Source organism: Alligator sinensis, unplaced genomic scaffold (assembly GCF_000455745.1).
Source record: "Alligator sinensis unplaced genomic scaffold, ASM45574v1 scaffold1018_1, whole genome shotgun sequence".
In the NCBI taxonomy this organism is placed as follows: Eukaryota; Metazoa; Chordata; order Crocodylia; family Alligatoridae; genus Alligator; species Alligator sinensis.
The window spans coordinates 2,106,691-2,123,126 of NW_005842038.1; the positions used below are offsets into that span (position 1 = coordinate 2,106,691).

The 16,436-nt window shown below is 41.6% G+C and overlaps 1 protein-coding gene across 1 annotated transcript in view; it reads right to left on the reverse strand.

Annotated features, from left to right (window-relative positions):
- Positions 1–16,436, reverse strand: part of CHRNA7 (cholinergic receptor nicotinic alpha 7 subunit) — a 119,354-nt gene that overhangs the window by 27,193 nt on the left and 75,725 nt on the right. Inside the window, exon 5 of the mRNA XM_025202823.1 lies at positions 4,747–4,856. Coding sequence (XP_025058608.1) covers positions 4,747–4,856 — 110 coding nt within the window. The remainder of the gene's footprint in view (positions 1–4,746; positions 4,857–16,436) is intronic.

A 16,436-nucleotide genomic window follows, 5' to 3' on the forward strand; every position in this document is an offset into this window, starting at 1 on the left:
GAGAGCTTCAGGGAAGGTTTTACTTGATAGATTTTTTATTATTTTGACGTATGGGAAACAAATAGTGACAATACATTCATAGATTCATAGACATTAGGGCTGGAAGGGACCTCGGGAGATCATCGAGTCCAGCCCCCATTTTTTCTCTCTCTTTTTTTTTTTTTTTTTTCCAAACTTATTTGGGAATGGGCTGGAGGCTGGTGCCTCTCTTCCCCTCCCTGGCACTCTGGGAGGGGAGCTTTTATTTACACTGGTAGCTGTACATTGGTAGCTTTTATTTACACTCAGCAGATTTTTTAACTCCAATTAAAATATTCCTCTTAAAACATTAAATTAAAAATATTCACAGTCCACAGATGCCAACTTTTAAACGATTGAAGATTATGGTTCATTCTTTATGGTAAATATTATTTAATAAAGACTTAGGGCAGCATTATATGGCACTAAGACACAGAAATGCCCCTTATGCAGACTATAGGGATCTTAGTCACCCAGCTACATTCTGCTTTGTCTCATGTAGAGGCTTGAATTGTGATTATCCACCTAAAAGGATTTTTATACACCTACAGTTTTACCCTAGGCAACCAAGTCTGTCCTTACCATTCATGCTTTTAAGTAATTCAGTCCTGTCCTTCAGGCATCTAAGTCCATTTACACTCTATTGTGATTCAGCTTTGTCATAACCACACAGAAATGTTCCACCCCTCTAACTGTGGACCACCAAAATATACAGTTGGCAAGTGTTTAAGACTAAACAAGGATGGTGACAATACTCACCTCTTACTAAGTAGCAGAGTGTTTTAAGTTACCTGCCTAAAAACAAGAAAGACCCAGGTTCTAGGGGCGTTTATACACATGCTCAAGGAGTCGGGGGGGGGCTTTAATTAGAGAGGCTCCAAAAGCCGCGCTAATTAAACTGCCCGAAGCATCTTGTGTATCAGCATCCCCATGCTTAAAAATGGTGGTGGGGACAATTTAACTAAAGTTCATCAAACAAGCTTTAGTTAAAGTCCCCCCATCACCATTTTTAAGCATGGGGGCACTAATACATGAGACGCTGGAGTCTGCTGAAGCACGGTAATCACCATGCTCCAGCAGACTCAATTAATCGAGTCTGCTCCAACACACTGTAATTACAGCGCGACAGAGCAGCCTCGCTGCTTGTGTATACATGCCCTACGCTCTCACTTCCCCCTGATGGGAAACCCTTAACTTCCCACAGCACAGCATCCCAAACACCAGGCAGGATGAAGAAATCTTGAAGCTAAAAGGCACTGGACAGCCACCAGGGACAGCATCTTAGTGTAGCTCAGAGGTGGATGCTACCAAGTATGTTTTTAGAAGGGCTGGAGTGCAGTTGGGGCTGTGGTGGTCCAGGAAATATGCAAGAAGCAACTGTCTACTTGAGCAAGATCTTGAACAAACTTTCATACAAAACTTTCTTACAAAAGTGAATTCTTCAGGTAACCTGAAAAGGGCAACTTTGTGCCCAAAAGTATAAACAGAATTCAGCCATTAGTTTATTCATTCTCCAACAGCGAGGCAAAATCATCCAGGAAATAATTGTTTAATGCAAAATACAGTATTGATTGGTACTTTGTCCTGGTGACTATTTTGCGATGTAGTGCTAAAGTTCTATAGTACTCAAAGAAAGTAGATACATCAGTAGCACCCAAATTCTTTGTAGGGTTAGGTACCTAAAAAAGTCTCCGCAGAGATGGGAGTTTGCAAACCAGCTGCAGGTATGAGAGCCTCAACAAGTAACTGCAGAGAAGCACCACCTGACTACTATAGCTCTTATGTCAAAGGGAGCTGCTTCTGCGATCAACTGCACCAAGCCACTGATGAGCTCCAGCTGCTCAGAGAAGTTGTGCCCTTTGAAGTAAATGTCACAGCAAATAGCTGAGCGGTTCCTTCTCATTTTGACAACCTTTTACAAATTAAGCACGTTATGAACAAGCCATGTATGAAGAATCTGGGTTCTACTGTATTCAGAGATGAATTGCTCATTTATCCATAGCTATGCTTTTACAGACTGCTGTGGTACAGAACTAGCCAGTAACACATCCAATATGTTATATATAACATATTGATGTTATATATAAAATTGAGATTTTGCTAAACAGTTTGTTATTCTAAGTAGTATCAAACTGAATTTCTGGGGCTGTGTTTTCAAGTATGGGTATGCATAAGTGATCTCATTTTGACAATATCACTGGTTTGAAGTATATTATGTATAACCTAGTTAAAATCTCTCTCAAGAAGCTGTCCATATTAGTGAAGAGAAACAAATTATTTTGACAACACTAAATTGAAGCGTAATTTTAAAAAGTTGGGTCGGATATTGCTAGACCAAATTCTGCCCTGTGCAATTCTATGAATTTGATAGAGATTGAACACGTCTTAATATGTTTATTAATATGCAATATTAACAAGAATTCGCATTTCTTATTTATTCTCTTAGATATACACCAGAAATCCATATAGCTAAGATGAACATAAACAGAAGAATATCTCAGACTGATCCCTTGTGATGGAAGAAAATCTTCCTCAAATGGCATGCCTGAATGGACTATTTGTCTAATTCTCAAACCTGAAAAAAATCAACTGAATATTATTATTTATAACCATACATAGCCAAAGGCCAAATACACTCACCAGGAAGACAAATGCTGAAAGGATTCTTTGGGTTTTGTTACACTGTGATGATGCCTGCTCAGCAAATTACATTTTAAGTCATAAATCCAGGTTTAATCTCCTATTCTATGAAGTATTTTTTTAATAATCAAAGTAAAAGCAACAGATGTTTGCCAAAGGACTATGCATCTGATCCTACATTAACAAAATACTTTAGATTAAGTAACTTACTCTATACTCAGTCTTTAAATAAAAATTCTAATGAGACTTCTACACGATGAATGAGAGTATGATACCATTTTTTACCATGTGAAGCATGTTTCTCATGTTTTGGATAGCTGTTGGATTTGTAGTCAATTTGCAAATAAAAGATATTCTTGGCATTAAATCTTAAATGTAATAACATGCAAATCTGACTTGGACTTACCACCATAACTCCATAAGGTAATGTAGCCTTTTAGTTAAAAGTTGCCTAAGGTTTATGGTGAATCCATCTAACAACAATCTGTAAATAGCTCAGCAGAAAGGTCTAGTTTTTCAGAAAGTATCATAATTTTAGGGTACAATGTTCTCTCAAACAAGTTAACAAAACTTCCACTTGAACTAACTATGCTGTAGCACCTCAGTTGTTTTTCACCCCCCATACACTCAGCACAGAATACAGTTTTCAAACATGAAAACCAGTATGTTATAAAGTTTGGTTAACACTTGTACGTAGAAGCTTTACCCCTTCCCTTTATTTTTGTTGAGAGCATTACTGTATTTACCCAAATACAAAATGACTTCAAATTTAAGGCGACCCCCCAATAATTGGATTCTATATATGGGAAATTATAAGTTTGTTGTGTACAGATCTAATTAGCAGAAGGTCATCTTAAATTCAGCCTCTGCCCTTCCTCCCCACGGCTGTGGCAGGAAATGGAGTGTCAAGGAGTGAGGGGCCAGACACCTGCCCGCTATTATCCTGCCCCTTGCTCCCTCTCATGCTTGTACCTCTACCCCCCGCTTCCTGCCCCATCCATGCCTGTGCCTGCACCCCCACTCCCTGCAGCCTGCCCCACCCCACTCCCTGCTACAGTTCTGCTCTTCCAAGGCAGTCAGCAGCAGCATGGCCCCAGCCCTCCCCAACCCCCCCCAGCCACGGAGAAGCAGCAGCAACTCCCAAATAAGCCTACTTACAGGTCAAGGCTGGAGGGACCAGAGCCAGAGCAGAAGGTAAAAGGGGCCAGGAGGAAGAGTGGGAGAGAGGGCAGGTACAAGCACAGGGCAGAAAGGGGAGTGCAGGCTGCAGGTTCCCCAAACCACATGTCCCTTCCCCCACCACATGAGCCATCTTGGCCCCAGGTAGGCAGCTCAGGGCTCCAGCTTCAGCCCTGAGCCTGAGGTCAAGATCAGAGGTGAGCTGCCACATGCCCTGAATGGTACTCTAATCCAACATGAGGCTTTTTTCCCCCCGTGCTGATGGTGGGGGAGAAAGGGGGAAGGGGGGGATTGGAGAATCATCTTGGTTTCAAGTAAATATGGTAATTTACTAACCATTTACTAACTAATTAAATGGGTCCCATCCTGGGAACTGGCATACAAAGAGGCAAATACAGGATCCATCAGTGCCAGCCTGAATCCCTGAAGTGCACCGTCAGCAATGTATTCCACTACCTACTTACTTGCTAAAGAGACACCTGGTTATTTACAGAAGACAAGGGTGGTTCCTTAGACTGGATTCTAGCAATTCTTGTAGGTTGTAGGACCAGAGAGAGAGTCACTAGACAGAAGAAACAGAAACTGGCCTCCTGGCAACCTGGCCCTAATGGAACCCAAGGTGTAAATGAATAAGCACAGCCAGAGGACCTCAACCCAACAGCAAAGAGTAATGGGAAGGGAATATGACCAATAAAAGGGAATGGATTCACGGGGGGGGGGTTAGCAAAGGTATTTACTTCCTGTTAATGTAACTCAAATAAGAGAGTGGGGGAGTCTTAAATTTGCTGTATGGGCTTCTCAGTTGTAAATGCCAGACTGGTCCTTGCAGTTCACTGAATAACAGCTCTCAGTGCTTAAGACATCCTGATGAAATAATGGTATTTTCTTTTAAAATATATATATGCCTACCTGTTATACAGAAGAATATCTGGTTTCCAAATCTGACCATCAGGAAAACGAACATTCTTCACTCCAGGGTACTCAGATACATTCCATTGTAAATAGTAATCTGTCCAATACTGGCACAAAAAATATGTTAGTATCACTTTTCTCCATCACTGCCTTGTCATAGCTCTCTAGGGGACTGTATATTCCCAAACAACAAAGGTTTTTCTTGTTCTTTAAAGAGACATTCTGAGGTTCAAATTAAAATGTTTTAAAAGGGTGAATTTAGCCACCTTGAAAAACAGCACTGCAAAGCATAAAAATCCCATTTTCAGTTCACACTGTGATAGCATGCATTGTTCATGCTGTCTCAAGCACAAAATTAGGATTGAACAGATTATTTTATCTATACATTAACTCCAATTACATTTCTCTTTAGAAACATAACACAAATGGCCCCCTTTGTGGAAAATGATTAGATTGTAGTAAGCGATTAGAGTCATATTAGAAAGAGCAGCCAGAAGTCCCTACTGATAAGGAACACCGGGGATAGTCCAGCCTCTTAAGGGAACAAAGCAAATCCACTACAGGAAGGAATGAATGCCTGTAATGAAAATATTTCAATCCTTGTTTTTCCCCCATCAAAACAGAATTTTAACTAATGTCATTCTTAAAGCAATATGCCCTATTCAGAGAGACTGAACTCCTATATCCCATATACCACCTATATCCCACATACCACTACAAGTGGCAGTGGTTAAAACCCAGCTTGTAGTTCAGTATTAGTTAAACCTGTATTGCTAACAGATCACTTTTACCTTCATGTTTAACATCAGGGAATCCCATCTCCCAGCATCAACCATACCACCCGTGGACTACAATCAATGTTACTGACCTTATTAGGAATGGACTTAAGTTTTAATAAGATAAAAACTGCCTAGAAGATTGGACAAACCCTTCTGCAAGTTTGAAAAAATTCAATGCATTAATCTTATTTTAAAAACTATGGAAACTTTGAATTTCCTGGTTTTGTTTCCTGGAAGGTTGCTCTCTCTATGTCTGGCTCAAATAAAACCAAAATAAACCTGGCATGCATCTCTCAAAATTTTCTAGAACAAAACTTTCAGAGAAATTCTGTGAAGTTCTAAACATGGTCCTCAAGACCTGCTACTGTTATTCATAAACAGTCCAACCTATGTGCTATACAATATTATGTATAATACTGAATAGCTAGCTTATAACTTGGGGGGAGGGTGGGGAGAAGAGGAGGAGAAAAGAAAAGAAACAGTGGTCATTGTGGCGCTCTCACTGGTTGTTCTGTCATGTACAGACTCCTGTTACATCATGCTGATTAACCAGAGCACAGATGCTGCGCAAGCAGCGAACCTGCATATGACTCTTGGCTCTGACGGTAGGTATAAAATGGTATTTAGGGTTGACCTTGAGGTCATCTTCAACCAGTCTGGGCCATGAACACTGCCCTTCTCCCATGTACATCATATCTACATTGGCTGCCTATACGCATGCTCATTTGTGTTCTAATTAGATTCATCTATTAATCAAGTCTGCTCTGTGTTCTAACTAGTGTCACAACCCAAAGTTGTGAGTTTTTGTTTTGTGTGTGCTTCGGCACTGCTAAATTATGTTCCCGCTAAATTGCAGCTTCTTTGCACGGTGGAGTTCTCTGCTACAGAGGAGAACTCCGGTGCAACGGAGAATTTTCCCGCCAAATTTGTAGCTTTCTTTGCATGGTGCATTTCTTTTGCATCTCAGAAATGCACGGTGCAAAGGAGTTCCCGCCATTTGTATTTTAATTCGAGCCCCATTATTGGCTTGTGTTAAATTATGCACACGTGGCAGCTAGCAATTGGCTTGCTAGCCGTATAAAGAGCTTGGGTGGTTTACGCCCAAGTTGGAGAGAAAGCAATTGGAGTTCAAGAGGGAGAGCGTGAAGATCTCTAAGCGCTGCGGATCCTTACGGACCCAACACATTTCTTAAGAAGGCAACAGAGGTCTAAACAGCCTCTGGCCTCTCCCCGTCGCCAAGCGCAACCCTAGACGTATCCCTATCCTATATACTCAAGAACCAAACTCACAGAGCTTCGACAACTCTGTGGGAAAGAAATTGCCGAACCCGCAGAGCCTTAACTCCGGGGCCCAAGAACCGAACTTGTCGTAGTCCTCCAACGAGGATTTAAGCAGAGCTGAACCTGGAAACTGTCCAGCCTACACCGTGACCATCTTGGGTGTAAGTAAATAATCTTTGAATCAACCACTACGCCTCTGTGACTAATTCTAGCCCGTGCGTGCCTTGCCGCCGCACGGTCTCCTCTGACCCCGCGTGCCCGGGCTGCTGGCCACAGCCCGCGTGCGCAAAGACGGGTCCGCATATCGCTCCCGGCTCGCACATGGCGACATGGATGGGATCGGGAGGCGGCCCGCACAACTAGAACACTCCACCATCCTGTGCACTAAGCCCCTGCGCATTTTCAAATGGCCACAGGGGCGCTTTACCTAAACCTCGCCAAATGAGGTTTAGGTAAAAGCATCCCACGACCACTTTTAAACACGTGGGGGCCTAATAAACATGACGGTGAGTTGTTCTAATTAGAGCGGCTGTCTAGGAACTGCTCTATTAAAAAAGTCCCCTCCCCACACCCTGAGCACGTGTGTAGGCAGCCATTGTATTTTTTTCTTCTGACACATGGCACAAATGCATCTTGGGCTCTCTGGTACTACAAAAAAAGAGTAGCCGTTGTAGGAATCTGCGTCTGTACTTTTTGTTTTTCCAATAAAATATGAAGATAATTAGATGTATAACGCTTGTTTATTTCATGTTTGCATTATCATTGTTAAAGGAAGGAACTTGAAAAATGAAACAAGAACAATTTTTTTAAACCTCTCTTCCCATAGATTTGGTAGGTAGCATCTTTACTGAATTTCACTTTTCTTGCTTTGCTTTCTGTGAACATGGGGACAGCAGCTTGCAGATCAATATTCTCCTTGGTTTGGGTCTCATTCAAAATTAAAACAAAATCCAACAAACAAAAATGAGCCATCATAGAATAAAAATGGTTTTATAAGCTTACAGATTGAAAAACTGCATTTTCTGCTTGTGACAGATACGGGCAATAAAATCCTGAGTCGCTGATACACATTTCAAAACAAGCGCAATGCTTAATTTTGCACAGATACTCCGATACAACTTTCGGGTATGTTCCACACTTCAACTATTGCCAGTAGATTGTTCATTACAAAAAATAAATTTATGGTCAGAGGGTCCTTCTTCACCGGGATGTGGATCTTCTAATATTTTTACTTAAAACTATGCACTGCTGTTGTGATTCTTTGCTAGATATTGTAGATGTTTGGAGATGCATGCAAAAGACCGATCAGCTTACAGTGCTCCTTAATTTGTAAAAATCTTTCTTCTGGTGACTGCAAGGCAATATTCAAAACAGAACAAGGGAATAAGACTGTGTTATTCTTTTTCAGATTAGGTAACTATTCACTTCTGGTCTCATAACCAGTCTCTTTTTTGCTTTCTACTGTTGTTTTCCTTGTGGAAACTAGCTATGATATCCAGCTTATCAGCCAGTTCCTTAGCCTTACCCAGGACAATTGTGAATCCCATATAAGAGCGGCAGTTCAAAAAGAAATTCTTTGAGACTTTTAGTTGATGCACAGTCTTTTTGATATCCAGGTGAATGTCTTGAAGCATTTTATTTGCAACATTAATTTCTTGAAGTATACCATGCCACATGAAAATACTCAACAAGAATTTATAGCTTCAGATATTTTCAGCCAGCAATTTGAATTTTGGTTTCTGTGGGTCCCTGTAGAGTTCACTGGCAATGGAAACTAAAGCACCGTAGATTTCTAAACCTTGGTAACAAAATATACAAATCATGTCAATTAAGCTTTCCCATCTTATTTCACATAAGGATTCTAAAGACACATGTCTGTACCATGCCTCAGTGCTGCAACAAGGCCACAAGAATAATGTAAACACTTTGAAACACTTAAAAGGTATCACAATTTCAACGTAACAACTTACAGTGCCCCAAAGTGCACACTCACAGGACATGTTGCACAAGTAAAAAATAAAATAGAATAATAATAATAATAATAGCTGTCACTGAATCCCAAAAATCTCTTCTGAATTCTCTTACATTTGCCTTTTACATTTACTCCACTGATTTAGCCTCAGCCACTCAGATCACTAAGTGAGCTGCCCCTTCTTTTAACTGTTAAAGAGATTTTGTCATTCCGATGCCTAAACACTGTCACGTTCCAAACCCAAGGAAATGTTCTGGAATTGTTACACTGCCTTCTCTTATTTCTTCTGCTGCCTCTGCACAAACAAATTAATAATCATCATCTACTCTTGCTTATTAATGTCTGTGCAAATATGCGTGTGCATCAAGGATAACAGAATAATACTTGGCAGCTCTCACAGCAGAAATAATTTCCTTTTTTGATCATGTTCCCAACAACTTGAAATAATTTTACTTTGAATATTTTTGCTCAGATAATGCTCATTCCAGCAAGGTAATTTTCTGGAGATTTTGTTTCATCACAAGGTCCCAATTCCCAAGAAATTCCCAAAATTTTCCATTATGGAATAAATAGAGCTCATCTATTGAACCTCAAGGGAAATGTTTCTATGTTATATAGTCTGATCAGAGCAAAAAAGCCTTTCCAAAACAGCTTGCCAGTATTCTAGCAAATAATTATTTTGGCACTTGTATTCTTTATCAATAATTTGATCTTGCTTCAGTCTAATTTCAACATCTCTGCACAGCTGATACCTCTTCATATGATCTGCCAATGTTTCAAGTTTCACAAGAATATTTTACATGGAATTTTTTTCCAATCCTGTCCATTATTCTTGGCTAAAGGAAAAAGTCTCTACAACAAACAGTCTGCGAAGCAACGCACACAATCTGAGAGTGTAACAGAACAACTACTCTCACTTTACATGTTTGTGTTCTCCATTTGAAAGCTGGGGTAAAAATGGAAAGCCTTAATTTTCTTTCATTAGTATACAAAGGATTTTATTGCAATGCTTGCACTGGCCTCGATTCATAAACAAAAGGCCATCAGGCAGGGTCTTTCAAAGCATCAATTCTCAGTTTCTTCATCTATAGATTCCTCTGTATTCCTTGAATAATTATACAAATACATCTAGTTGTTATTGCTAAAAAAATGCACAGCCACATCCATTGATGGAGATTCCTCCATTTTTTCTTGTTCTTTTCTTTTGAACCTGCTGGCTTTCTTTTTTTCCTGATAGGTCCCTCTTCAGTAACAAGGCTACTTTCAAAAGTTGGAATACTGACATTTTGCTTAGATGAACATTCACCTCTAGAAGATCCCAATGCAGCAATTGGAAGCTAAACAGCTCATTTCAGAAATGTTTGGACTATTTGGGTTGTCTTACACTTCCTTTTTGCAATAAACTAGTCCAGAAATATTTCCCTATTTTTGGAAATGACTGCCACTATTGTTTTCAGTTTCAGCCCTGGTGATTTACTATCACTAATGACCACCCATGAAATACATATATGTGCAAATACAAGATAATCTAAACATTCCTAAACAAAGTAGGAACTGATTCATTCAAAAGGAAAACCCCACCTTTTCCTGTTGATAATCAAGCAGCAAATTCTGCAACACCACAAATTTACCAATTTTAACCAAAAAACAATTTTTACCAGCATAAATAATATTTTTTTCACATTTACGAATTTGATTTTTTTTTCTTCCTAGAATAGACAGTCAGTCACCTATTTTACCTACCCTTAACATCAGACCAACTGCTGGAAGGATACTGACAGTACAGAATACCCATAAGTGGCTGAACATACTGCAGGTACGTGGGGAAATAGGAGACCTGGAGGAAGATCAAGGAGAAGGGGCATCAGGGGAGCGTTTTCATTCTTCCTGAGAAATCAGAGCAATCAACGAGTTACCTCGGGTGCCTGTACGTGACTGCACAGAGCCTGGGAAACAAGTAGGAAGAATTGGAAGTCCTTGCACAATCATGGAGCTATGACATGATTGGAATAACAGAGACTTGGTGGGAGCTCGCATGACTGCAGCACAGTCACGGATGGGTACAAACTGTTCAGGAAGGACAGGCAGGGGAAAGGAGGAGGAGTTGCACTTTATGTAAAAGAGACATATGATTGCTCAGAGCTCCAGTATGAAACTGGAGATAGGCCTGTCAAAAGTTAAGGTTAGAAGAGAGTACAACAAGGGTGATGTCGTAGTGGGAGTCTGCTATAGAGCACCAGACAAGGAGGTAGTGGTGGATGATACTTTCTCCAAACAGCTAGCATAAAAGTTTTCCCAATTACAAGCCCTGGTTTTCCTGTGGGACTTCAATCACCCTGACATCTGCCAGTAGGGCTATACAGCAGTGCACAAACAATCCAGAAAGATTTGGCGAGTGTTGCAGGCAACTTTCTGGTGAAAGTGCTGGAGCAGCCAACCAGGGGCCATGCTCTTCTGGACCTGCTGCTTACAAACAGAGATGAATTGGTAAGGAATGTAGTAGTGAATGGCAACTTGGGCAGCAGCAACCCTGAGATGATTGAGTTCAGGATTCTGAGGAAAGGAAGGATGGAGAGCAGCAGAGGACCCTGGACTTAAGAAAAGCAAACTTCGACTTGCTCTGGGAACTCATGTGAAGGACCCCCTGGGAAGCCAGTCTGAGGGGGAGAGGAGTCCAGAAGAGCTGTCTATATTTTAAAAGAAGCCTTAATGAACGTGCAGGAACAAACCCACCTGATGTGCAGGAAGACTAGCAAGCGTGGCAGAAGACCAGCTTGGATTGGCAGGGAACTCTTCAGTCAACTAAATCACAAAAATGAAGCTTATAAGTGGAAACTTAGGCAACCAACTAGGGAGAAGTATAGGAGTATTGCTCAGGCATGCAGGGATGAAGTCAGGAAGGCCAAAGCACAACTGGAGTTGCAGCTAGCAAGGGATGTGAAGGGTAACAAGAAGGGTTTCTACAAGTATGTCGGTAGCAAAAGAAGCACCAGGGAAAGCGTGGGTCCCTTACTGAACGGGGGAGGCAACCTTGTGACAGAAGATGCAGAAAAGGCCGAAGCGCTCCATGCCTTTTTCACCTCAGTCTTCACAAGCAAGGTCAGCTCCCAGACTACTGCACCAGGCAGCACAATTTGGGATGGAGGCGAGCAGCCAACAGTGGTGAAAGAACAGGTTAGGGACTATTTAGAAAAGCTGGGCACGTACAAGTCCATGGGGCCAGATGGGATGCACCCGAGGGTGCTGAGGGAGTTGGCTGCTGAGATTGCAGAGCCACTGTCCATCATCTTTGAAAACTCACGGCAATCAGAAAGGTCTGGGGTGATTGGAAAAGGACAAATGTAGTGCCCATATTTAAGAAGGGGAAAAAGGAGGATCCAGGGAACGGCAGATCACTCAGTCTCACCTCAGTCCCTGAAAAAATCATGGAGTAGATCCTCAAGGAATCCATTTCTAAGCACTTGAAGGAGAAGAAAGTGATCAGGAACAGTCAGCATGAATTCACCAAGGGCAAGTCATGCCTGACCAACCTGATTGCCTTCTATGGTGAGGTGACTGGCTCTGTGGATGCAGGGAGACCAGTGGATACTATATACCTTGATTTTAGCAAGGCTTTGATACAGTCTCCCACAATATTCTCACAGGCAAGCTAACGAAGCATGGGCTGGATGAATGGACTGTAAGGTGGATAGAAAATGAGCTAGGTTGTCAGGCTGAGAGGTAGTAATCAATGGCTCAATATCTAATTGGCAGCCAGTATCAAGGAGTGCCCCAGGGGTCAGATCTGGGGCTGGTTTTGTTCAATATCTTCATCAATGACCTGGAAAATGGCTCAGCATGCACCCTCAGCAAGTTTGCAGATGACAGCAACCTGGTGGGGAGAAGTAGTAGATACGCTGGTGGGTAGGGCTAGGATTCAGAGTGACCTAGACAAATTGGAGGATTGATCCAAAAGGCATCTCATGAGGTTTAACAAGGACAAGTGCAAAGTCCTGCACTTAGGAGGGAACAATCCCATGCACCAGTACAGGCTGGGGGCTGACTGGCTGGGCAGCAACGCTGCAGAAGAGGACCTGGGGTTACAGTGGACAACCAGCTGAATGTGAGCCAGCAGTGTGCCCTTGTTACAAAAAAGGCTAATGGCATACTGGGCTGAATTGGTAAGTGTGTTGACAGCAGGTCAAGGGAAGTGATTATTCCCCTCTATTCAGTACTGGTGAGGCTACCTCTGGAGTACTGTGTTCAGTTTTGGGGCCCCAACTACAGAAAGGATGTGGACAAATTGGAGAGAGTCCAGTGGAGGGTGACAAAAATGGTGAGGGGGCTGGGGGACATGACTTCTGAGGAGAGGCTGAGGAAACTGGGCTTATTTAGTCTAGAGAAGAGGAGGCAGAGGGGATTTAATAGCAGCCTTCAACTACCTGCAGGGGGGTTTAAAAGAGGATGGAGCTAGACTGTTCTCAGTGGTGACAGATGACAGAACAAGGAGCAACTGTCTGAAGTTGCAGCAGGGGAAGTTTAGGTTAGATATTAGAAAGAATTCTCTCACCAGGAGGGTAGTAAAACACTGGAACAGGTTACCCAGAGAGATGGTGGAAGCTCCATCCTTGGAGGTTTTTAAGACCCAGCTAGACAAATCTTTGGCTGGGATGATCTAGTTGGGGATGACCCTGCTTTGAGCAGGGGGCTGGACGAGATGACCTCCTGAGGTCCCTTCCAACACTAATTTGTATGATTCTAAGGGATCTTTCAGAGGCATGACAGCTCTTACACCACACCCCTTTCACACGTGTAGCTGAAGAGACTGTGCGCATGTCCCTAAGCTTCCCTGTCATCTGGCATTCTTCAGCTGTTCCCCTTTGGGAAAAGCCCTCTGCAGCCCATGTATTTTAAGCAAAGTCTGTACTACGCCTAAGGTGGAAGCAGTGGAGCCACAATCCTAATCGGTCCACACAAAGCACAAAGCAAATGCAGCTGTACTGCTTCCAATTTTGGAAGCCCTCTGCATGAAGCAGCATGGCATGCTCAGGGTGCTGCTGGTTGGCATGCTAAGTTAACTGTGTAGACATGACATTAAAGTAGCCCTCTAATGAACTGGCCCAAAACAAAGATCACCTTTGTGATCCACGGATCCTAGTCAAGCATTGCTCTGTGCTCCTCAGCTGCAGCTAAGAATCGAGTCAGCATTTACAGTTCTTTGCTTTATTTGCAAAACAAAAGGCATTCTTTGGAGCGCTTCATTTCTCACACACCAGTACCTCATCATAGTAAATATAAGTCCTGCACCAACTGGAAATAATGAACTTTTCTTTTGCCTGCTCTTGTACTACTGTGTCTATCAGTGCTGCAGAGCTATAGAAGCAGTCCTTAGCCCATCAGATATTTGTGTAGCCATAATTATGATGTGCACTACCATAATCTCATAGTCTTCATCAATACTATCCAGTACAGAAGACTTATTAAAGGATTAACAGTGAAGCAAGTAAGCACATGCTTAGAGACTTGGAGCTGGTTACAGAGCTCTTTTCCTGGCTAACATTTAATATCCAAATGGCATCACTGAAAGGCTTTCAATGTCTTCCAGCTCATCTCCATTCAACCATTCCTTGGCTGTAAATTTAGATGTGGACTAAATCACAATCAGGAGAACAGTGTTTTGATATGTGTTTAGTGCTGACATGACCCACATACTATCTTTGAAGCATATGCTACAAGACAGTCACACTTCAATAGCCCTGTTCCTAAACAGCATGAAATTGCATATCCTGGAAGCTTTACCAGGCTGTTTACATAAAAACTCTTTGACACTCCCTTGCATGACCTATTTTATTTCCCTGAAACAGATGTTGCACTTCACCCTGAATTGGCTGGCACTTTGGTCAGGAAGCAGCAAGGTACACATGGGCAATGGTTGCAGAATAGCATTTTGCTTTGTTTTGCTTTAACTTGCTTTGTTTTTTCTCATGTTTTCTGTGGCATTTTCCAAGTCTTCCATGATGCCCTGCATCTCTTGCTCCCCATATTATTAAAGTTATAAACAGACAGAACTCTAGCATACAATACTGCCATTGATTTGCAGTGAGGCTTCAATGCCAAACATCAGTTTTTAAAGAATAAACCTAACAAATATGGACAAAGTCTGGCACTTTAACAATCTGGTGACACTTGCCAAAAATCTGTAACAGGCATTCAAAACAAAAACCAAAAATTTAACATAGATAACACTGTTTCCAAAATGCCCTATCACTCTTCTAGGGCACCATTAACACAAAATGTTCTGCATAATCCTAAATGGTATTTATGGTAGACTCATATTGTATTCATATTTTATTTTGGGTCCATGAAATAAAAGTTCCAATCAACCTCAATTAATTTAAACATTCTCTTATATTTTTTGCCTTACAAGAGTTATGTCAGCAGAAAAAAGAAAAACAAAACAATGTTTCTAGCAACCACTTTCAACAGCTGGATGCTATACATATAACATCATAAATTGGACACTTTCGCCTTCGTTCAGAGATTGCTATACAGATCACTGACAACTGCGTTCAACATTTGTCTAATCTGTGTTTGATTACTGCTCTGCACTGCACCATCTCTAACGCTGTCAGCCTGACAAATGATCTGAGATGTGCAATGCCTGCTGCTTTGGTTTTACAGATGTCAGTTATTTGGGGTAGGCTTAAATCAGGCTATCTGATTAATTTTGTTCTTAGTTCTTTGTTCTTTTTTGTTCCTGCTTATTCCACTAACAATTCTGTCTTTAAAATTAACTAGCTGTGTTGTTCAGGTTTTCACTCCTTAACTTCTGCAAGCTGCTTCCCCATTTTCTAATTTCTCCTAAAAAAATTTTTAAGTCAGTTTTATTGTCACTGCATTATTGTTGAAACCCTTTAATTATTTTGCCTTTTTTACTTTGTCAACTTCTTGATCCCTTGGAAAGTAACTATACATTTTTACTGCTTCCTCTTCTTGCAGAAATCAGAAATGTAAAGAGATTCTCTATATCTGGCCTTTTGACTGAATCCCTTAGCATTGCTCAATACTGTACTTTGCATGTTTTCAGCTTCCCATCTTTCAATCTGTGTGTGTTTGGTGGCTTCACAAAATTAATTTAAGGTTTCAGATAACCAGAAGTGATAGAAATGGCTGCCATTTAGACTAGTTCTCAGACTGACATTCTTTGATCACCAGTCGTCTATAGAGCAGCTGGTACTACTCCAGACAGCTACCTGGTAATATGGCTTGCCATGTGCTTTCCTGCTGCTATATTATATTAAAAGAAGTAAGCTACTGTATTATATGAAAAGATGTAATAAATACTTTCTTATTACTTTTCCAGAGGTTGGAACAGTGGCCATATAAACATTAGGGCTGTGAGAAGCTTTGGGCGGCAATTCGATTCAGAAGAGATTTGGCCCAATTCGGTGGCCAAATCTCCAAATCCAAATTGAAGCAGGGGACCAATTTAAAGGACCAAATCGATTCAAAGCTCTCCGAATCTTTGTAAAAGATTCGGAGAGCTTTGATGATTCGGGCAGTCCCCAGTGGCTGCAGCAGGGAGCTGCAGCCAACTCTGAGCTGGTAAGTACTAGGGGCAGGGGACCATGGGGGGATCCCTGCCAGCCCCCCCGCCCCCCAGCCCCTCCATAGCT